Raw genomic sequence first — 24,596 nt, 5'->3', positions numbered from 1 at the left:
GCTCAAAATTTTAAATAAAGTTTCATAAAAAAATTTAAATCATGATAATTAAAATTAATCTACATACTTTTTCTACTTTTAAAGATGCGTCATTATCTATTAAATAAGACTGTTCAAACTAGGTGGTTTATATAATTTTAGTGAAATTATCATAAATATCGTATATTTATTTGAGAGCATTTGGCAACAATCTGAAACAAAAACAAAGCTGCGGTGTGACTGAAATATTGGAATACGGTGTGTAAACTTCAAGTTGCAAGTATTGAACTTTAAAAATGTCTCTTTTATGGAGGTCTTGGAAAGGTAAGAGGCATAAATATGTTATAAACTGTACTTCTACTTTCTCATTTAACAAATGATAATTTTGAATGTTATTTTGCAGGTATAGTTCAGCCATCAATTCGATTTCAACAATGTGTTATTCGAAATATGAAATCCACTTCACGATTTCAGCAATTTCAAGCAATTCTAAATCCGAAACAGATAGGTTCGTATCATGTGAAATTATCTGTTGTTATTTTAAACAATTATATGTTCCTTAACTGTAATAAGCTGTTAAATACTGCTTAGCTTAAAAGAGTAAATATTTTAAAGCAATTACTATCTCATTAACTCATTTGAGTAAGGATTAATGAATTGTCATGCACCTCATTTCTCAAAAATTTATGTGCCTTTTGCTGTGTTTATTAGATTTACCCTGAATACAAATATCAAGTTTAGTGATATGGAATGTCGTTTTAATTATGTATAATTAGGAATTGAAATTAAAACTTTACATAATATGCATTTGTAGCGAACCTACTAGTATCTCTTATAATTAGTGCTGAAATTTTACAATATGTACATAGTGGTCATAAAAATGCTTCCCTGATGTATGAACCCCTTGCAGCTTATCCGTTCAACCAATTGAAATGAAACTTAAGGTATTGCTATTTGAATATATTGGCTGATTGTAATGATTTAAAACAATAGAGCTCTTACATTTATGGTTGCAGTGAAAAAAGTTGAAATTTTCTATTGGGAACATTCACTTTTTTTCAACACAAATTGATCAGCACGTTAAAAAAAAACCATAAATGGCATACATGTGCAACAAAAATTGTTGCTATAAAAACATGGTACTATTCGGTTTTGAGGGCCATAAAAAAATTGCAGCGAAAATGTATGCGCAAAAGCGCCAAATCTAGCAAACGTGCCCATTTAACAGCGAGCCAAATCTAGCATACACGTTGATTTCAGACTGCGTAAGTTTATATAGTTCTATATTTCTTAAGATGCCATTGACATACTAGTTTCATTTTTAAATCCTTTTTTGATATCCTGTGGATTTAACAATTTGGAAATTGCCCATGATGTTAGTCGGCTATAGAATTTTGGGTAAAGTGCAGAATCACCCACTGCTTGATGCGTTTTTAAGAATTGCACATATTCCGTATCCATGTGCACATCGACCTATTTTCACTTTAAAAAAAATCCTAGAATTGCACAAAAATGGCACTTTGCACGCCCTTGACTTTATCTATGTACACATCGACCTATTTTCACTTAAAAATAAAAGAAAATTGACAAAAATTCAATTGTTTTTACCCTTATAAAAAGCAGCAAACAAATACGTGAGCAATTCTGCACTTTACCGAGAATATTTTCAAAGAAAAGGCATCATTCATTATAGAAAATTACGTTTGAACAACCAACGAGATGAAACTATGCTTCAGCAATAAGTCGGTAGCGAAATAGCGATGCAGGCATCCATTCAGTTATGTTTAGCAATTTTTATATAAATTATAATACTGATCTGAAACAGTTATTTACTCTTATGCTTCCATTTAGTCATGTTTAGCCTTTTTCATATAAATTATAATAATAAAAAAGTATTATATGAAATTAACCTTTCATCTAAATTAAAACATCAATCTTAGATAGTTATTTACTATTATACTTTCTTTCTTGCCGCAATTATTAGAGTTGCTGCAATTATTTTTGTCAGCATTGGCATCAACAATAGTTTGGCGATTTTTTACGGCCCTCTAAACCGAATAGTACCTAAAACATTTTCAAAAGCATTGTAAAGAACCAGTGACAACACAAAGAGGCATTGACACAGCTTGAATAATTCACAAGAATAGATAGTAGAAGCACCATTCGCAGAACACTGTGTGAAAAGCAATGTGGGAAGATTTTTTTCTTCAATAATGTGTTCAATTGTGCTAACAAGATGATACTTACAGGAAAACTGTGAGGTGATTCAATAAAGCTTTTTTATCTGAATGGGGAAAATGTTGCCGAAGCAGTGCGAGTTTATCAGAAAAATTTTAAGCTAAGAAGAGACTCATCTTCCATAAAAGCTGTATATGATTTGGTAAAAAAAATCTGAAGAAACTGAATGCACATATGATGGACTGCAATCCGGACAACCTTGTATTCCTAGTGAAGTTGTTGCGGGAGTGAATAAAATGATTACTCCATTGCATACTGCAAGAAGAGATGCCCACAATTTGAAAAGCTGAAAACCACAGTCCTTAAGCTTCTACACTTTCTTCTGCAATTTTTTTCTAATTGATTCCAGTGCATCCAATTGTTTCAACCTGGAGACAAGCAACAGCATGTCAACTTTGTGAATTTTTCCCTCGTCTCATACAATGAAGATAGCAAGTGGCTACTTAAATATTATGGGTGGATGAGACACATCTTTTTGGTACTTATCTGCTTCACCAGCGCAAATCTCGCCAAGCAGACTTTATTGGCGACAAAAACTATAGCAACTATAGCAAGTATACACATAAAAAATATTAACACATGTTAGTTCTAAGAATTTTTTATTTTGAAGTCATAAACATTTTAATGTAGTTTAAAATTTTGTGAAAAGTGAATAAAGACAATAAAAATTTGTAAAAAGACATTAATTTAAGAATTTATTATGCTTTCATGGTTCAACAAGCTGATTTGCCAGTTCATATCACGTGACTGCAAGTGATCTCATCTCACATAAACTCCGTTATAAGTGCACAGAATTTTTCCATTTTATGGAATTTAACGAACTTTTACACGTCCTTAGGGGAATGATAAACATGAAGTGGTAAAGGCCTTCAGGTCGAACACCACTTAACGAATGATGATCTCCAATGTAAACTACAGTACAAAAATCTAATTCTCTCTGTAATTATCTATGTTAATTTCAAGTTAAATCTTAATTTTGAATACAAGTCTAAACTTACTCAGAAATTATGTAAAACTGCAGTGCTTTACTTCGCTAATGTATTCTCATTAGAATTGATGAATTTAACCCTTAACTTTGCCTTTTCTATATTTTCAACTTCGGATGAGCGGTGTGATTGCATTCTAATTGACTTAAATACCATGAATGGCCTTAAGGCATAAAATTGTATTATCTTGTAAAAATTCTATGCAATTGTATGCCAGTATTGAAAGAACCAATCTCTCTGTTAAGAAATGGCTACGACTTGCTTTGCAAATAAGGCATAAAATGTTACCAGCGAAGATATTCCGTTTAGCATCAGTTGATAAGAATACAGCCAATCAGCCATCCTTGCCCTGGCTAATCGTGTCAAGTTACAAAACTGTGTTTTGAACTGTACTCAAGATCTCAATTCTCTGGCTCAGGCCCATAACACTATTAGTTTAGTCTGGGTCCCAGGTCATTGTGATTTTGCTGGAAATGAACTAGCTGATAAAGTAGCTAAAGATGCTTCGCTACTACCCATGTCTGGCTCAGAACCATTTTACCCAGTTTCATATCAAACTGTTAAAAAAGAAGTAAGAAGCTGGATAAAGAACAAACATGATGATATATGGTCTAAACTACCAGACTGTGCTCATTCTAAATTGGTGCTCAGTACACTTAACTTATCAGGTAAACTCATACACCTCAATAGAACTAACTTTCGCCAGATAAATTCAAATTGTTACCGGACATGCTTATCTGGCCAAGCATCTCCACAAATGTGGTCTTGTCGAATTTTCTCTCTGCCCAGTTCGTGGAGAAGAAGAGGAAACACTTTTTACTTTCTGGGACGATTTCCGGTGTTTTCTGACCCTAGAAACAAATTCCTTGGGTTTCCCTATATTAGCTTTGATCAAACCGTTCTATACAAAGGGCTCTCTGGCATAATAAGGTTTCTGATGTATGCTAAACACCTACGGGTAAGGTGAATTTGAAACCACAAGAAACAAGCATTGAGACACCCTACGAGTTTTTTTTTTTTTTTTTTGTAAAAGAAACTATGCAGGGATTTCTCTCTCATAGCTGTGTTTTGGAATATAATTTGGAAATAGACATCAAATCTATATAAACCACCTGGCCATCTGGCTTGAGAAAGCACTTCTGCCCTCCTTATTTAATTAATTTATTTTTACTTATTTTTTATTTATTTATTTATTTTTTTGCTTGCCATTGCACCCTTGTTTAGTCAAGAGTTTGCGTTTGGTGGTTTGGGAGGGATTGAATCGGCTCTTCATCCAATTGGGAAGTTTTTCACGTTTAACCAACACCCTGAATTTAGAGATGGGATCTTTTGCTGATACAGTCAAAAGTCGTTAATCCGGACTCGTCGGGACATCGGCGATTCCGGATTATAGATCATCAGTTTAAATCTCGTAAGATGGCATGTAGAAATTCTAAAATTAAAAATATGAAACCGTAATTTATGAAATAAAGAACAATTATGATCTAAAGAGTATCAAAATTTACAAAAAAAAAAAAAAAAAAAAAAAAGGTTTAATGTTTATTTATTTACTTTATTAAACATTTCTTTCAATGTAAGTTGTTTAAGTTGCTTCGTTTTATGTGATAATACTTTCTCTTTAATTCTATAAACAACAGACATAATTTCTTGTTCAGTTACAAAGTTCCGCTGTTCAAGTCCCGTTAATTGCTGTGCCGAGAATACCGACTAACTTGTCAATCGAAATTTTTTCGTTTTTACTAACCTCTGTGTCACATTCTTCATGTCTTTATTCATTTTTTGCAGCAATTCCACTTTTTGTTTGATGGACATTGAAACATACTTTCGTTTTGTACGATCCTTTGGGAGCTCCAAAATCGGAAATTCTATTTGACATAATCGAAAGTTCAAGTTTACTTTTATAGTATTGCTCTTACAGACTGCAAAAAATATTAAGCCGGATCCAATTCGAAAATTAACGAACAATGCAATCATCAACATTAACGTAAATAGATAATTTTAGCTTATACCATCCGTTATACATAAAACGCGCACGCGAAAACGTATTCTGCACTTGTGCACACACATATGCGCAGTCGTAAAAAGTCTTGCGCGCACACGTAAACGCCTATGCGCATGTGTCAATGCGGCGCATGTGCAGAAAGTTTTTAGCTTTGAGGTCCGAATTAACGACTTTTTACTGTACTATATATTTGGTGTCAGTTTGGGATCTTATCTATTTATTTATTATTTACCTTTCACGGGAGTTACCATTTAAAACCTTTGATTTAAATGATCAAATGGCGGAAGAGCAATGGGCAACATTGCCTAAACTCTTTTCCTTCTTTTCATAAGAAGGAAGTGCCACTAATGTTATGTTATGTTAGGGCATAAAATTGTATTATCTGGTAAAAATTCTATGCAATTGTATGCCGGTATTGAAAGATCCAATCTATCTGATAAGAAATGGCTGCGACTTGTTTTGCAAATAAGACATAAAATGTTACCAGCGAGGATATTCCATTTAGCATCAGTTGTACCATTATTGGCGACTTTATCGCCTGCGCCAGCAAAATGGAAAAGTACAATATTTTTCTTTAACTGGGAACATAAACTCCAAAAATTGTATTCACTGGGCTGACGAAAATCCTCACGATGTGGTACCAGTGCCTTTACATGAAGCTAAAGTGACTGTGTGGTGTGGCATTTGTTTTCAGACTGTACGTCTTCAAAGAGGTCTCTTCCACAAGTAGGAAAATGTACTCCACCATAAATGCTAGTTATATAATAGTGTTACAGAATTACGTAATTTGAGAATTACAGCTGCGAAATATTAATCACATTGTGTGGAGGCAAGATGGTGTTCCTTCACACATTGCCACATGTGTTTAGCAAGTGCTGCAACAGCACTTTATTTTTAAAGTGCTATTTTTAAAGTCATCTGCTATAACTTTGCAGTTTCATGACCATCACGATCCCTTCATTTCGCTTCAGTGGATTTCTGGTTCTGGGGTTATCTGAAATCTAAAGTGTACACATCAGATCTGTGAGATTTATCAGAATTGAAAGATGCCATAAAATGTGAAACTATACATATTCCTCCTGCACATAGCCCTTATTCATTGTTATCAACAATCTCCTGCATGCAGTGTGTTATCATCTGTGCAGGTCGGCATGCTAGAAACTTATAATTCCAATTAAAGTTCCCCCTCCCCGTCTCTTTCTTCATTCTTGTGTTGTCATTGGCCCATCACAGTGCTCTTCTTTACAAGTGTTTTATGCCAGCAATTTTTGACATATGTGTAATGTTCCAGTGCCATTTAAGGTTTTGTAGTGCACTGATCAATTTGCCCTGGGAAAAAGGTGGGTGTTGCCATTCAAAAATTTCGAGATTTTTTCATTTTAATTATATTTGGGACAGCTCTGGTTTTAAATCATCACAATCTTGAGCACATATATTGGGTTAGAGTTGACTTTAGGGTACCCCTTGTATTATCACGAAATTGTTGTTTCATTTATCGCCAAGTTGTCTCATTTATGACAACCTGAGTAGTTGAATGCTATGGAAACCCTATTATGACGTAATTGGTTGCTGTGAGTTTGAATCATGGGGAAAAATTTGGAAAGTGTGTGTATCAGATTTTGGGTAAGGGCTTGTGTGATGGATTAGAATGTTATTTTGTGGTTTACACGGTAAATTGACTGAATGTCTTAAGATTAATTTGAAGGTTCTGTAGGATTTGGAACGAAAGGGAAAAAAGCATTAATTGACTGGTGTGTAAATGAGGGTTTACTTAGTAGCCATTATTAAGTGTTCTGTTTGGAGGAGGGAAATGCGTATGGTCAAACAGAGGATATTTTTCACTCTTATTTTTGTGAATTAATGTGGCGACACCAGTATACGGATTCTAGTTCAGATAATTTTAGGAAATGTTTGGATGCTGTTAAGGAATTGTGTTTGACTGAAGGCACGTAAATTCATAAATAAGTGGATATTTCCTTTGTGTAGTGCTAAGATGAATTTCCTTTTTTATGTTATTTCATTGTTTGATGTAAAATGTAGTTCATTTATATTATATATGTTTTTGTTTGTTGCTGCTTTGACTTTTTAGGTAAATATAGTTCGATGTGTACATGGATAAAGTCAAGGGAGTGCGCAAAGTCTAGTTTGTGAAATTCTCTGATTTTTTTTTAAGTGAAAATAGGTCAATGTGTACGTGGATACTGAGTTTGTGCAATTCTTTGTCTTTTTATTTTGGCTTTGTGTAGCAGCGATTTTTGCAAGTCAAAGAATTGCATAAACTCGGTATTCATGTACCGCCAAAATCGCCAAGTTTCTGCAAGGGGTACCCTAACATATACTTTTACCCATATATTGAAATAATAATATCTTAAATTCTGATTGGTTGAGTGGATATACCCCTATGGGGTTCATATATTTGAGAAGTTCTTATCCTTTCTTTCTTTCTTTTTTTTAAAGATGGTAGTGTATGTAGTCTTGAATCAGGCAGTCATAAAAATATATTATAAAAATAAACAAAAGTAATATAATTTTTTGTAAATAATTATTAATTTCACTTTATATATTTGAATTATATCTGTCTTAATGAAATGAGAATTAATACTTGCATTTGCTACTAAACAATTTTAAGTTTCTTTTTTATTATTTAAATATGTGAGTGAAATTAAAATCTTTAATGAAATCATCTTTCATATATGTGTTTCATTTAAAAAAAATATGTTTTGTAATTTTATACTAATATACGTTTTTTTTTTTTTTTTAGCTCATATTGGACTGTATTTTTATATGCTATCATTATTTATTTCTCTAGATGTGGACCATACTAAAACAGAAATGCCAGATCCTTTAAATTATCCAGATTTCTTTGAAGTTCATAATTTATTTACTGTGAAGGATTTATTTAATGCTCGCGTTCATTATGGCCATACAATGGGCACTCTCAATGATCATATGAAGCAATTTATATTAGGATCCCGTTTAGGAACTCTTATCTTTGATCTGGATCAGACAGCTGAACTTTTGAGAGAAGCTCTTAATTTCACAGCCCACATTGCTTTCCGAGGTGGCATCATATTGTTTATCGCAAGATATAAACAGGTAATAATTTTTAGAAATTTATTATGTGTACTTCATAATGCAATAGATAATATAAATCCATTGTTTTATGGGATACTTGATCATATATCATGTTTTATTGACTGGGTAAATGAGCTTGTTTGTATGCACTTTCCATGCCACTTGTCATTTTCAGCTATTTCTGTATGCATTAGTGTTGGCAAGACATTTTATAAAAGTGACATTTATAATTAAATAGTATTATAACACTTAAATATATAATTCAATTTGTAAATCTAAATGTTATGATACTATTTATCAATGTATTTTTGCAATAAATAAAGCAATGTGAAATAAAATTTGTTTACTTAAATTAATGTAATATAGAAACTATATTACATTAATTAATATCTTTGCATTAATTAATATCTTTAGTTTTAATATTATATTAGCAAAGATATTAATTAATGTAATATAGTTTCTATATAATATTAAAACTATATTACATTAATAGATTAATGTAATATAGTTTTAATATTATATAAGTAAATATTGATGATTTAAAACAATAATAATAATGATAATGGAATCATTTTTCAATTAATGGTACTTATTTTTGTAGAAAATAGTCCATATTGGTGAAAAAATAATCAGTTTAATTATGTAGCCTAGTTTAATTTTAATACCCCATTTTCTTTAATATAAATATCAAGGGGGATAATTTGTAGTACTTTTGTACTATTTATGCCATGGCAGCTGACATTTTTTCATTGTGATGTAATTTTACAACCAAATCTGATTCTGGCATTTTCAAAGTTTTAGGTGGTCACTACAGTTAGCATCCCATACAAATTAAGCATATTGTTGTGGACTATTGGTTCAATGATATTGCTCTGAATAATATGAAGAAATTAACAGTTTATTATAAAAACTATTAACAAACAGTACAGTAAATAACTTGAAACAGCTTAATCTAAACATGGATATAAACAATTCCTCTTCTGTACAGAAGAAATTTCAGCAGTTTCCAAAATCACAGAGTAAATTCATAATTCAGCTAAACGCTATATCTCAGAAATGAATAACAAGTACTTGTTCGAAAATCAAACTGACAATACCTCATTGGAGCTCTCTTAGTTGTATTTATGTAAGACACAGAGCCAGATTTAGTCTTGAGAAGGCCCTAAGCTATTTGAGATATGGACCCTTTATAAGTCCGTTATAATATACAGGGTGTTTATAAAGTCATGGACCCATTTTGATGTTTAATAACTCATAAAATAATGAAGATATAAACAAACTTATGGCATTTATTGATGGAATAACTTATATATTTTGCTTTTCAGGTTTGAATATCTTTACTTTTGTAAATATTGTCTGCGTGTGTGGTTAATTTCTGACAATTTCATTTTCCGGTCTAAATATCTGTACTTTTCTAAATATCGCCTGCTTATTAATTGCATTTTTCTCTCTTTTGTTTTTGGCAACTATTGCAATGTTATGTTTACTTTTGATGTGTTTGTTCTAGTACTTTTGTATGTGATATTTTATTCGACTGGATATTAAGGAGAATGCATACACCACTAGAGAGAGCACAGATTTTATGGTGGTTCATAGAAACGAAATCCATAATGCAAACACGGAGAAATTGCAGAAGAATTTACCAAAAAGATCCTCCATCCAAAAGCAGCATCTTGCGGTGGAAAAAGAATTTTCTAGAAACTGGAAGTATCACAGAAAAGAAATGTTCCGGACGTCCCTGCACAAGTGATTTTGATATTGAGCGTGTCAGAGAGACATTTTTACACAATCCTAGAAGATCTTTGAGATCAGTGGCAAGAGAATTTGTTATACCAATTTCGACGGTGTACAAGGTTATTAAGAAAAAATTAAGATTGCATGCATACAAAGTTCAAATTATTGACGTTTTGGAACCGGATGATAGGCCTAGGAGGATGGCCTTTGCAACAGATATGCTAAGGAGGATAGAAGATGATGCTGAATTTCTGAAGCACATAATGTTCTCCGGCGAAGCATCCTTTCATTTTTCTGGCATTGTTAATCTTCATAATGTGTGCATATGGGGATCTGAAAATCCCCATGAATACCGTTAGGCACAAAGGGATTCCCCAAAGGTTAATGTGTGGTGTGGATTAATTGCACATCGAATCATTGGGCCTTTCTTTTTTACAGAAAAGACGGTCTCATGAGTCGTATACTTAGACATGTTGGAAAACTTCGTATTTCCACAACTAGAAGAGCTTCAGCCACATGTCTTTTTGCAACAAGATGGTGCACCACCTCATTGGGGTACCATTGTTCGTAGTTCTTTGAATGACCATTTTACAGGAAGATGGATTGGGTGAGGAGGTCTAATTCCTTGGCAACCCAAATCACCTGATATAATGCCGCTGGACTTTTTCCTTTGGGGATTTGTAAAGGACAATGTTTAGAAGTAGACAACAGGAGGAGAGTGTCAAACATTGATGACCTAAAAGCCAGAATTACAACCGCAATAGCCTCTATGGATGCCGACATGCTTGCCGGTACCTGGCGTGAAATTGAATATCGACTTGATATTCTCCGTGCGACGAAGGGGGCACACGTGGAAGTTCATTGACAAGGGTCATGAAACTTTTTGATTCTATCTAACCATTTATGTTATTAATTTAATCTATCTTTATTATTTTATGACTTATTAAACATCAAAATGGGTCTAGGACTTTGTAAACACCCTGTATTTTAATACTATTTATACTATATTTTAATTTTGAGGCAGCTCTCTAGAAATTAGGGGCCTTTAGCTTGTGTAACTTATATATAAATCTGGCTCTTATAAGGCATGGCTCTGATATAAGTACAAGCCTCTAGAAATGTCAAGAAAAGTTATTCACCAAAGCTCATGAGGAGCTACCTCATATTTCATTCTAGTTATTTTTATATTTGAATGTTGCTTCTCTCAAAACAAGAAAATCAACAATTTCACATTCAACAGAAACAAACATTGATGAAAAAATATACGTGTAGCAGCAAATACAAAACAACTAAGTAAGACAACAATGCAGCATAAAGAATTTGAATATTTACAGATATTTACAACAATACTAGTAATTCAAAGTGAATTATGCTCTTATTTAATTTTCTCTAAGAATAATTTGGCTGACGCCTTGACAAAATTGTTGCCCCGTGCAGCAATTTTCAGCCTTGTTTTGATATTTCATATGCTTGGAGCTATCTCTACATGCATCACAGTAATGTCTAGGAAAATTAGCATGGGTGTGCATGTGTGTATGTTCGTTCCTAATAATTCATAATTATGCTAAAATCATTAGGTATACAATACACATACACTGCCAATAATCTCATCTGTGACTCTGCTTTCTAACACTTCTGATTCTTCTAGCAAGTTGTGTTCTTTTTTGGGGAAGTTAATATTCCTGTTTTCTTGGAGGAAGATGGTGATTTCCTATTTACTTCCTTGTATGAAGTAAAGGAAGTATTGTAATTACAAAAAATTCCAGAGATCATATTTCAACAAAAATATCCATTTTGACCTGACCGTTATCGAATGCAATTTAACGATGTTTTTGCATGACATCTTTACGTAAGAACAGAATAAAGACTCTTTTTCACCAAACAAATAAAAAAACTTATTTAAAATGGATTCAGATTTTTCGTTGCGTCTGTACATACGTATGTATCTCGCATAACTAAAAAAACGATTGCACTTCTCCTATTTGGTTGCAGTTGACCACACCAAAGGTATATAAATGTATATAGTATATATATATATATATATATATATATATATATATCCACCCTGTTATTTGACTCATGTGAGCTCAGTTATTTTATTCTTATGTGTTGGTAAATTGTGTATTTTTTGGTTTAAAAAGTTTGAATTATGTTATTATCTTCTGGTTAAGGTTTTTATGCCTTTAGTTAATCTGCATGAAATAGTTGTAGAATTATCAACAATTTAAAAGTTATTTAAGTGCAGCTAAGCCTTATTTTTTTTACCATAGCAGTCATATTTGTTTACATTTGAAACTTGGCAAAATAGTGAAGTCTTTCTGCACCTTCAGTGTCTTTTTGCCGAGTGGCACCAAAAGAAAACTTTTAGTTTTATGCTCCAAAAAATCTGCCTTGCCTGCTGGCTGAATTGCTTGTTTTTGCATAGAAACTGTATTTTAAATTGTTTTAACTACATTTGGTGTTTTATGTTATTCTGTATCTTTCTATTTTTAATGAAGCTATTTTGAGTTTTTATGTATTTTTGCCTTGGCGCGAAGTGAGAACTGAATTAATTGAATGAGAAATATATCTCTAATGAAATTCAAGGAAACTAGTTGAAATTAAATGCATGAAAAAATGTGTATAATTTAATATTCTGTGCAAGGAATTCGTGGTGTACACATCAGATTTTGTATTATTTTTTTAATGTTAACTTTAAACTAGTTTGAGCAAAAATTCATCTTTTATACAATCCTTTTCCCACAAAATATTCGCTGGAAGCACTTCTTCATCTTGTATTAATATTTCTTGCTTTGTATTTGCTAAATTTGCTGAGAAGGGAAGCAGAAACAATCCATCATTTCCATGCATGTAATACTTTGCCAAACAATTTCAAGGATTCCAGTTCTCATGCAATTAAAAATTTACTATAGAAATGCAATTTTAACAACTAGCAACAAAGTGTTAGACTGAAAACTAATAACCGATCTAAGGAAAGTTGAATTTCCTACGCTGAAATATTCTGATTTATGTATTTGTAGTGCAAAGATGAAGCATCTTTATACTGTAGCCAAAGAACTTGATATATTAGAAATTCGAATCAACTGAAATCATTGCCTTCAAGAAGTATATCTTGGAAAATTCATGGCTGGTAAGAAATTGATAGACCAGAACTTTGACCATTGAAATAGATAATAGTTTATTTGGGAAGAGAAAGAACAGTGATGAGGTAGTTATTTCATCATTTCAGCTATTCGATGAAATTTGTAAACAGTTGAAGGAGACATTCCTTGTTTATGTGTTGAACTAATTACTACAGCATATAAAGATGGAGATTCATGAAGGTTCAACGTCTTTTCTCTTTACTGGAAAAGTTGTAGAAGAGAAGAACTTGAATGAGATGAATTTCAGCACTTCAGAGTAATTTTCAGTACATTTTATTCATTCTTAGAGCAGCAGTCGTGCATAAATGATAAAACTCGTGAAAATTATAGGAATCGAGACATAAGTCACAACATCATTGTTGAGTTTTAGGGAGCTTTGTGTGAGCCATTTGTTAATTTTTTTTTTAGTTTGTTACTAAATAACTAAAACTTTGTTACTAAAAACCTACTCTTTATTTTCTTATTTATTTGTTCCAAGAAAATATGCATCTTGTTAAAAAGTAAAAATAGTGAGGAAGTTAATGCTGAAAAATCAACAGCTATTTTAATGTTTATTATCTAGAGTAAAACATGGAAGAATAACATGACCATATACAGAAAAAGAAGAAAAGATTACAAGCTTTAAATTTCGTATTAAAGCATGAAATAAGTGATTTTCAGAATTTTGCTGAGAGGGCTTTAATAGAAAATCCGTATGATAAAATTTCTCATAGTGTGAAGAAAGTAAAATTTTTCTATATTGAAGAGAAAATTGCTCTTTTCGACCGAGCTCCTCATAGCTTAGCGGAGAAGGCGCAGGACTCGAAACCGATCAATGGCAAGATGCCTGATAATTGGTTTTCATGTAAATTTCCTTCTTGTTAATGTTATCTTATTTATGTAAATTTCCTTCTCATTCTTCCAGAACATTCTGAGTCTGGAATGTTCCAGCATGTTCACCAGCTATATATAAGTAGCTCTTCATTCAGTTCGAGTTAATAAAAAGTCTTGGAATACTTGCCTGTTCATTTGTAGGATCCCCTCATCTACGCAACAATATACTATCACTGAAGCTGATTGAACTTTTAGCTCAATGAAATGAATGATATTTCCACAACAAGAAGATCTATATTGATTGTACAACATATTTTTAATTTAATTATAATCCCCGTAAAGGGAAAATCTTTAAGAAAATTTAGTCCTAAACCTTTTTTGAAAAACCTGTGCTGAGTCTTGGAAACTCTTAGAGATATGACTTTTACTGATATGAAAAAAGGTTACTTACTTTTTATTACAACCTCCTTAGCAGAAGTCACTAAATTTTCAGAATGTGCCAGACTCTGGGAACCATATGCATAAACATTGTTCAGACAAACATACTCATAACAGTGCTTTAGTTAAGAAAAGTCACTATTCCCATATGCATTCTTTTTGTTGTATTCCAAGCTTCATAAGACAAATTGGGACATTTTTTGTCTTCCACTCAGTTTTAAAATATTATTGTGGAATTTCTCAATAATGGAAGAAACTGCATTAAAATTCCTACCGGAATACAATATTTTGTTGCAAAATCACTATATGGAACAATGATGAGATGTGTCTGGTAGAAAACTAATGCCCATTGCCAGGTTTGTGCAATTTTCTAAGCATTTTAAGCAAAAACAGACCACTTATACATGGAAAAAGAATAGCACTAAAAATTAGAGAAGGATTTCATGAGACTCCCCCCCCCTTTACATCCTTGTACAAAGTAAAAAGGAAGTACTGTCATCGCGAAAAGTTTCAAGGGAACATATTTCAACGAAAATATCAATTTTGACTGCTTTCGAATGCAATTTAACGATGTTTTTGCGTGATATCTGTATGTAAGGACAGAATAAAAGACTCTTTAACTCCAAAAAAATTATAAAACTGCTTTAAAATGAATTCTGAAGAGAAATTTTCGTGGCGTCTGTACGAATGTATGTACGTATCTCACATAACTCAAAAACGAGTAGCCTCAGAACGTTGAAATTTTGTATATAGGACTACTATAACATGTAGATGTTCACCTTGTATTTTGGTTGCAATCAGTCACGCCAAACGTATCTAAATATATTTATATATATATACACTCTGTTACCCGGCTCAGTGATCTCAGTTTTTTTACTCTTATATGTTTGTAAATTGTACATTTTTTGCTTTAAGAATAATTGAATTATGTTGTTCTTATCTCCCGGTTAAGGTTTTTATGCCTTTAGTAAATCTGTATGCAATATTTTTAGAATTATCAACAATTTTAAAGTTGTTTAAGTGACACTAAGCCTAATAATTTTTTTTTGATGTCGGCCATTGCTTGTTTACATTTGAAACAGCAGAGTAGTGGATTTGTTGCCAATCTAGAGAAATGTAGCTTTGCAACAACAAAGCTAATGCCTTCATTTATTATTGCGAATTAAATCGTGCTTAATTTTTTCTGGAATTTTTTTCGCTTTACTTAGTAATTTCTGGAAGCTTTACTTCGTAATTTTTAATACAGATATTTTTATTTTTATTACAGATATTTTGATCTGATATATACAGATATTTTAGTTTTTATGTATTTTTGCCTTGTCGCAAAGTGAGAACTGAATTAATTGAATGAGAAATACTCAATCGTCTGTGAAAAACTGTTTCTTTTTTGTTTTGTTTGCTCAATTTTTTTCATACATCGTTCTAGCTTTATTGTAGTATTTGAATAGAACATGTGGCAACGATTAGATAATTCTTTAAATGATATAAATTTTGTGCATTCTTAGTTATAATATGAACGAAATATAATACTGTTAAGTGAACCTAGCGCCAGAGTGTCACTATGGTAAACAAATAGAGTGAATTTTAAAGAATGCATTTATTCTATTGTGATTTATGCACTGTCGGCAAAGTAGATTTAATTCAATCCAATAAGTTTAAATGAAATGCAAGAAAAAATGTATATAATTTAATATTCCGTTCAAGGAAGTCGTGTTGTACACATCAGATTTTTTTTAATGTATCATACATTGCCCAACATTGAAAATGCAGCACTGTGAAGGACTGGGTGGAATGTGATGTCAGTTGATACACAGACAGAGCATGCATATCTAAATAAGTAATGTTATTTATAGAAAGATAAATTTATACAATGCAGAAATATATAGGGAATCAGTAAAACATATGACCACCTCTTGGGCTAACAGTGTGCTATTTGGGTTGAGAACAGTTCTCAAAAAAACTAACAGTAGCACTCCCGTTCAACTTGTATTCAGACCCGCCATTAAACTCCTGAGTGATTTTTATAACACATTTAATGTTGCAATTGATCTTGTAGAATAATTGAACAAATTTGAAGTTGCATGCAGCAGCTTAAACCAAAACCAATTGGATGACATATAGCAAAAGCAGTGTTTATTCACAAAGATTTAAAAATGTGTTCACACATGTTTGTGCGACATGATGCAGTAGGACGGCCCTTTTCAAACATGGTGGAAAAGTTTTCAAATTATCTATTCATAGAAAAATTGTTTTGGTCTCAATTTACCAGGTGAAACCAACATTTCTGTTGAATACCGACATGGGTACTCACTGTCTGAAACCTGGATTCACCCATCATGTCAAATCAAATATTTGTCAAACTCATTTGGGCAGACGTGCATTTACCTGATTTTTTACATATCATCATGATTATACTAGAGGGGGAATATGCAGTGGACCACACAGGGATGATAAAATTGTGTGTGTAGTCCCCGCAAGTCACTGCTTCCAAGCTTTTATGGTGTGCCAAACAGCATGGTCTGACATCACAGATGCAATAATTCGTTCCAGTTGACAGTACAAAAGATTTTAGCTTTCTACACTGTGTCTGTCTTCAAAGCCTCTTGATTTCACGAGGGCTAACAAACCAATGATCTTGTTTTTCCTCTTATATTGTTCCAGATATAATGAACCAGAGGATGTAAAATACTGCTGAAAAATTAAGGAGGCATTGCTAATCCAGTCTGCAGATTTTTTCCATCGGAACAACATGCTAGAATGCTCTTAAACTCATAACTAGAGAGACCCTTATTAGCATGTTGCTCACATCACAAGGACTATATTTCACTACAATAATTATTCTATGCTGTCCATGAATTATATATATGTAAAGAGCTTGTAATTGTAATAAATATGTTTTGAGTTGAAAAATGCAGTGAGTATTGTGCAACCTCACAAATGTACTAATCATGATATGAAGTCGGAAGTGATACCTCCCGTTGGTTACCCACAAGCCTTTTGCTAGAATTTTCATAGAACACTTCTGCATGATGCAGTGCAATTTATCATATCTTGTCTTCTTAATTAGCAGGGTTCATATAGAGTCAGAGATAAGCTGCAGAGACTAGTAATATGTTTGATGCCATTTTGAATATGATTGCTGAACAACTTACTGGAGCTTTTTAAAAACATCTGTGCAATTAATCTGCCAGTGTCAAAAATATATTTCATTGCAGAATAGCAGCAATAGACTATTAGAAATATATCAATAAACTGGCAGCTAATATAAAAGTACCAAACATGTTTGAACCTGATTGTTAATGATGAGGATACAACAACAGTAGGAAAATAATAATAATTAACCATGCTTAAATGGTAATATTATTTTAATCATGTTAAAAATTGCAGAATAAGGAGGAAAATTAAGAAATATTGGAAGCTACCATATTTGACACTGTTCACTAAGCATGATGTTAAAATCTTTTATCTACTGCAGGATAGTTGTTTATTAAAGCAATATTACATAAACCTTTAATGACATTTAAAATCTGCATGTTGCAGATTATGCAACTGAATCTACTAAGGTTTCTAAGAGTAGTATGACAAATACCAGATTTATATTAGAGAACTTCCTGTTTCTCTTAGGAATAAACGGCAGTGTCCGCCGCAAGGATGGATGGAAGTGATCAAGAAAAGACTCATTAAGTTCACCTTCCCTTGGCGGGTTATCCATTACAAAACATTGGCTTTTGTCTGAGAAATCCTGAGCAAATAAGATGCATAGAGAAAGCTGTTTTCTTTCCCCTTCTGTAATAATATTGTAATGTTACTTTTAATTAAGCAAGAGAACCTATGTTAAGCTTTAAAATAATATAAAAAAATCTGAAAACGTTTAGATTTTACATTATGCCCAAAAAGTGTTTTCTTTTTAAATATTTTGTGTGTTTCGTGTATTTATTAAATATCGTGTGCTTTGCTCTTAAAATTCAATTCAACAGCAATAGAATTTCGGATACAGTCTCAATCGCTGGAGGTAAATTTTTCCCCCCCATACAGTGTTGCCATTCCTCGTTTTGAAACTGTCGAGTTTGTTAATCAAAACCTCTTTAATGTCTGACAAAATATGAAATAGATAATAAAACAAATTCCAAATTAGGGCTTCCAGATGCCCATATTTAGTGCAGGATTATGTCATTCAGAATTTGATGGCCCTAGGTACCATTGTTTTATCACAATGCAAGAAACATGCATACATTTATGCAGATTCTTCATTATTTAATTTCTTAAATATAATAAAGGGCTGTAATATTTGGTGGCAACAGTTTGAAAAGTGAATCAATGCAAAATGCCAAAAGGAAATTAATAGCCTCTCTGAGCTAATGTCCTTTGGGCTAAAAAAGATAACTGATCTGAGTTTTTTCATTACGAAAACGTTACAGCGACTTTACAACTCTTAAATTAAGCAGCAGTGTGATGTGAAATCCACGGAAGCCGATTGTGGGCATCAGTCGGGGTAAAGAGGACCATGTGGCTCTAAAGTACAGCTTAAATTCATTAGGACCTATCAGGCTTCAAAATACTGCTTCAGTTTTATTAGGACTATCAGTCTCTTAAATAAGGCCTAAATTTTTTATCACAGCACTTAAATGTATTGATGGCAGCGCTAGAATATGAAACCCACAAAGCAGTTTAGTTTTTCATTAAACAAGAACTCTTGTATTTCACTCTAAAAAAGATTGTATATGTCAGTCCAGGACAAGAAAAGAGCTTGGGGTTCTAAAATTCCAGTCATCTTAATTTTGGGGGGGAAAGATCTTCAGTATCATTACATTTTTTGCGACCAGTTCCTATAAATGTTCTATTGAAGAGATCGTCAGGCTTCAAAATCACCTCAAGTTTTGTGGGACAGTCAGTGTCCAAAAGTTGTGAGAAGTGCTTTAAAATGCCGGGACCATTAGTGTTCATAAAAAATTTAAATCGAAAAAACTGCTACAGGTTCCAGGCCCACTAGGCCATAAAGTCTGCAAACCTAAGGTGATAAGTACCTGGGATTTTTTATATTGATGCAGTGAAGTAATTTAATTTATACAAATTCAAATAACTGTTTTTTCACTCAGCATTATTTTCTGTAAAGCTTAAAGAAATGTGTGCTTTGGTTTTGGGTTTCAAATATGAAAGCATAAATTTTGAAAATTTTAACATGTATTAATAGATCTTTTAATATCCAAAATGTTGATGAATTTTGCTGAAATTAAGCTTATATAATGGAATGTGTAAGAGAGAAGGAATTATTATAAATCTGAAGGTTCTGAATTTTAGCTGGTATTTTGATATATCATCTCTAAGTTTTCTTGAATGCTTTAAATATTAGAATTTTCCTTAAGAAGTATAAAATATTGGCTTGTATAAGAATTATAAGAATTCAAAAATTTTCAGGTGGGCATGTTAAAGGAAGACTAGAAATCCTTAGTATTGTATGTTCTAACTGTTATGAGCATTAATATATATTTTTTCTTTTAATTTATATTTGAATGTATACTTTAATATAACCTAGAAAATTTTGATGATCTGAATGTAAAGTGCATAGTATTATCATAAGTCCTCAAGTAGAGCTATTGTAATTGAATGCATAATGTGCATGTTGTAGTATAAATTGTCTTAAATCTGCATGTTATGTCTGTTGAATATTTTGAGGAAAAAATTAAGGGTTAAATTTTATTCTTCATAGTTGGAACTGCTATTTGTTTAAATATAGCAGTCAAAAGTCGTTAATTTGGACACCCGTAATCCGGAGTGATCTATAATCCGGACCTCAAAGCTACGTCGTGTTAACGCATGCGTGTAAGACCTTTACGGCTGCGAATATGCATGTGCATGTGCCCAAAATACATTTACGCATGCGTGTTTAATGTATAACGGACGGTATAAGCTAAGCTAAAATTATCTAATTCAGTTAATGTTGCAGATTGCATTGTTCCTTAATCTTCGAATTGGATCCGGCTTATTATTTTTTGCAGACTATTAGACCAATTTCATAAAAGTAAGCTTGAACTTTCGATTATGTCAAATAGAATTTCCGATATATATTTACTAATATGTAAAGGATCTACGAAGCAAAAGTATGTTTCGAAGTCCATTAAACAAAAAGTGGAATTGCCGCAAAAAATGGATAAAGGCATATCCTTTGTTTATCTAACCATTCCGAAACCTGTTTATCAATTTCACGCTTCTCTGTGGCGAGGGGACGCTGTGGCACGCAATGAATTGGAAGTTGATCTGTCAACACTATCCTTATCTTCAGGGCAGATGTTTTTATTTTATTTGGCTTATAATTCCTTACTAAACGTAGTATTTCATCTCGATGTACTACTCCGTCTTTGATATGATTTAAATCAAATTCCTCATCATTATAATTCGCTTCCGATAGCTAAGAAAGTAAAGTAAACAAATAAATATTAAGCTTGTTTTTTGTAAATTTTGATACCCTTTAGATCATAATTGTTCTTTATTTCATAAATTACGGTTTCATATTTTTAATTTTATAATTTCTGCATTCCATCTTACCAGATTTAAACTGATGATCTATAATCTGGAAAAATCGATAATCCGGAATCACCGAAGTCCCGACGAGTCCGGATTAAAGACTTTTGACTGTATATGTAAGAAAAATAATATGTAAAAGATTAAATTAGCATCGTAAATTAATTTCCCTTCTCTATTCTAAAAAGAGCAACATCTATTTGCACTGCGTCATTTCAGAAAAATCTATGTCATATAATTCTTATGTAATTCTGGTGATGTAAATTGAACTAAAACTGAAGCAGCCAATAATAATTTTACAGCAATACTAACTATTGCTGTAAAATTTGTTTTTGACATATAGACCCTTATATCTTCCGATTCATTTGCAGTTGTGCTAAGTTTGTTTCTGTATGCATTGATGATGTATTTTACTTAATGAAACCTTTTGATGTTTGTAAATTAAATATTTCGTCTGCTAATCTTTTAAAATTGCTATAAATGTATAAAAGTTTTCTTTCTTTCTTTCTTTTTTTTTTTTTTTTTTTTTTTTTTTCCAAATATCTGTTGGAAAAATTTCAAGTGAATCCTTGCAGTTCAAACTCACGTACTTCAAGGCCAGTTATAATGCACTTTCATAGCAAAATCAACTTCCGAATAAAATTGTTTGTTTGTTATTTTCAGTGATTAATATGACATAGTAAATTTTAAGTAATATTTGTGTGCCTTAAGTTTAAAATTTTGAAATTTTACCTCTTTATTCACTACTTTAACACATTTATAAGTCATGCACTGATGCATTGGCATTATTGCTAAAGAGCCAATCACACTGTGGCGCTTAGTGTGGGGTGATGTCTCAGGTCCCGGTCACATGCAGGCATGGGAAAAGCAACATCTCATTGTTTATTTTCAAGTTCAATAAAAAATTTGTTTTGAATATGTATGCTGGTATTGGTGTGGAGTGAAAGTTAGAAACTAGTTGTAAATGTATATTGGTTGGAATGTAAGCAAAGTTTCATTTCATGCAAAGATCATACATGAATACTATCCTGAAATATATATTTTGCAATAATATCATTGTAACTATTATATAATAAATTCATTTGTGATATAGTTTTATACAAAAATAATGCATATTGTTACTTATTTTGATTAATATTTAATTGCCATGCCCCAGAATTTCAGAAATAATTTTAATAACCTCTTTAGCAGCACTTTCGTTAGTAACATTTCATATTTGTATCAGAAATTATCATTAGAATTACTGTCAAACTCCATTATAATGAACTTCAAGTGACTCGAAGTTTGATTCATTATAATCCAATCTGATAATAAAAATGAATTATCTGACAAGATTATCTGAAAATTTAATGGTGCTTGAAGTAAAAAAAACTCGTTACATTATCACATCTATCAAAAGAAGTAAATTGCAAGTCTGATTTGAAAAATTCATATTAAGATTTAATTACCGTTATATTATATGCAGTAATTAAATTGATTGTTCATTCTTTTCTAGTCTCTTTAAAGTGTTAGGCAATTTCATTGGTCTTTGTCTAAAGCATTTGTTGGTAGAATACAGCTTCTTTGAATGATGAATCATTTGCAAATATCGATTTGGCTGCATCCATTTATTATTTTTGAATAATCTTCACCTTATCTTCAGTGCAGAAGCTTATCATGCAAATGGATTTTTGCCACAGAAACAAGTGTTTGATCAAAAATATGTCTGAGTTTTGCTGTTCTGGAAAAAGATGAAAAGAAAATAATTTTGACATTTATGCATTTTTTCCAATGCCCAGGGAGAACACAGTCATTTCCCCAATATATTTATGGTTGCAGTGTGAAAATTTGGTAACCTTTATGAAGAATATTCTATGTTTTGCAAAAGAACCTAAAAAGGGCAAAACTCCTATTCATAGGATAGAACTTAGAGAGCATATATGCCAAATAAAATAAAAAAGTAAGGAAAAATTTATACTCTAAGAGAAAAATAAACTATTAAGCAGTAAGTTCATAAGATTCATTACATCCTTTTTTCTTGCACAGCAAAAATTTCCTTTATAGTGTCAATCTCAAAAAGAATTCTGTCTAGCAGCTCATTTAAACAATTTGAATAAAATCAAAAAACTCATTCATGTTTCTTTGTTCAATGCTCATGTACATCACTGGATGTCCTGAGGTATACATATTGTACCCTTATTATCCTAGAGCGAGGTGTTGCATTTGCTTTGTATATCCCTTATTTAAAACAGACAGAAAAGTGGGGGTGAAGATAAAAGAAAAATAATGTAAAGGTGTTTTCCTTTAAGGATGGAATGTGGATCATAATATCCTAAATGTGGATGATTTTAATAGTTGGTAATTTTTTTGTTAAAGCTTGCAGAAATTCAGTAAAAAATACAAAAACGTTTCAAATGAAGATATCCATATACTTCATTAAATCCAATTGTATTAATTAAATAATGTAGTTATATGTTTCACTTTATATCTTTCAGAATTCATACGTAATTGAGAAGACAGCCATCGAATGTGGTGAATATTGTCATACGAAAGATTGGCGCTTAGGTATGTTCACTGATCCCAAGAGATTTGGTATGATGACACGCCTTCCTGACCTCACAATCTTTCTGAATACTTTGGATTCTGTTTTTCAAGTCCATCAAGCTGTAATAGAATCAAACAAGATGTTGATTCCTTCTGTTGGAATTGTAGATACTAACTGTTTTCCTAACTATATAACATATCCTGTTCCTGGTAATGATGATACTCCACAGTCAATTGAATTATACTGCAGACTTTTCAAAGAAGCAATACTGCGGGGAAAAGCAAAAAGAAAGGAATACATTGAAAAATACAGCCACATCATTGATGCAGAGTGAGCAGTTTATGTGTTATTTTTAGTCATACTTGTAAATAAATATTTTAGAAAAAAGTCTGTGTTCTGTTAGCATTTTGTTAAAATACGCGTATGTGTGAAGTTTGTGATCCTACTAAAAGCTCTTTCAAATCATAATTTAATAATTACTATTTTGAACTCCTTGAGTGATTTTAAATAACTATTTTTATGAATGTAATAATTACATTATGGTAGTAAAACAAAATAAATTTTCATAATTATCATAGATAGATAGAATGCTGCGTATCTTGCAGTTCATACTTGTTATTAGAATTTTCTTCAGAGAGTAAAAAAGAAATGGACATTTATCTAATTAATTACTTTTGTAACAGTATTTACTGTAACTGCTTTATAAATGTTATAAAAACAGTCTTAGTTAACTAACTACACTGGTTTTAATGGGTGCTCATTATAGCAACCTTCCCATTACATGGATTGGCCAACTAGAGCAAAAAGCTCCCATCTGATGATATTAAATTCTTTTCTTAACGATGTAAGGAGTTGTTACAATTAGCATTAATTACATAATAAATAATGCTTTATATGACATGCATGTGTGTAGATACATCATTTATGGGGAGAAAACATATTAAATAGCTTAAAATGAAATGAATCTGCACTTCTTTTTAAGCAGTATGAAAATTTAGTGTAAAGTTCAGGACTTATATGTTTTTTGGCTTGTTTAGGGAATAGTATGTCTTTTGGCTTGTTTAGGGAATATGATGTGTCCTGAATAGGAACAAGGAGCTTACTAAAGCTATGTTCAAGTATGTTTGGAATGGACGACACAAGCA

The 24,596-nt window shown here is 31.9% G+C and overlaps 1 protein-coding gene across 2 annotated transcripts; it reads left to right on the top strand.

The window, feature by feature from the left end:
• The first annotated feature begins 146 nt into the window (after nt 1-146).
• On the top strand, nt 147-23,841 carry mRpS2 (mitochondrial ribosomal protein S2). Of its 2 annotated transcripts, none has more exons than XM_035362941.2 (4): nt 147-303; nt 383-487; nt 8,015-8,301; nt 23,402-23,841. In XM_035362941.2, the coding sequence occupies exons 1-4, from the start codon at nt 276-278 to the stop codon at nt 23,783-23,785; spliced, it is 804 nt and encodes a 267-aa protein (XP_035218832.1). In that variant the 5' UTR covers nt 147-275; the 3' UTR covers nt 23,786-23,841. The 2 variants fall into 2 exon arrangements, with proteins under 2 accessions (XP_035218832.1, XP_085678643.1); XM_085822517.1 differs by having other exon boundaries at nt 7,967-8,301.
• Nucleotides 23,842-24,596: the final 755 nt, after the last annotated feature.

This window comes from Stegodyphus dumicola, chromosome 8 (assembly GCF_044657685.1).
Source record: "Stegodyphus dumicola isolate Sdum_Otavi_A_Nest chromosome 8, ASM4465768v1".
In the NCBI taxonomy this organism is placed as follows: domain Eukaryota; kingdom Metazoa; phylum Arthropoda; class Arachnida; order Araneae; family Eresidae; genus Stegodyphus; species Stegodyphus dumicola.
Note: the sequence above shows the minus strand (reverse complement) of the source record. Positions and strands in the feature narration are given on the sequence as shown.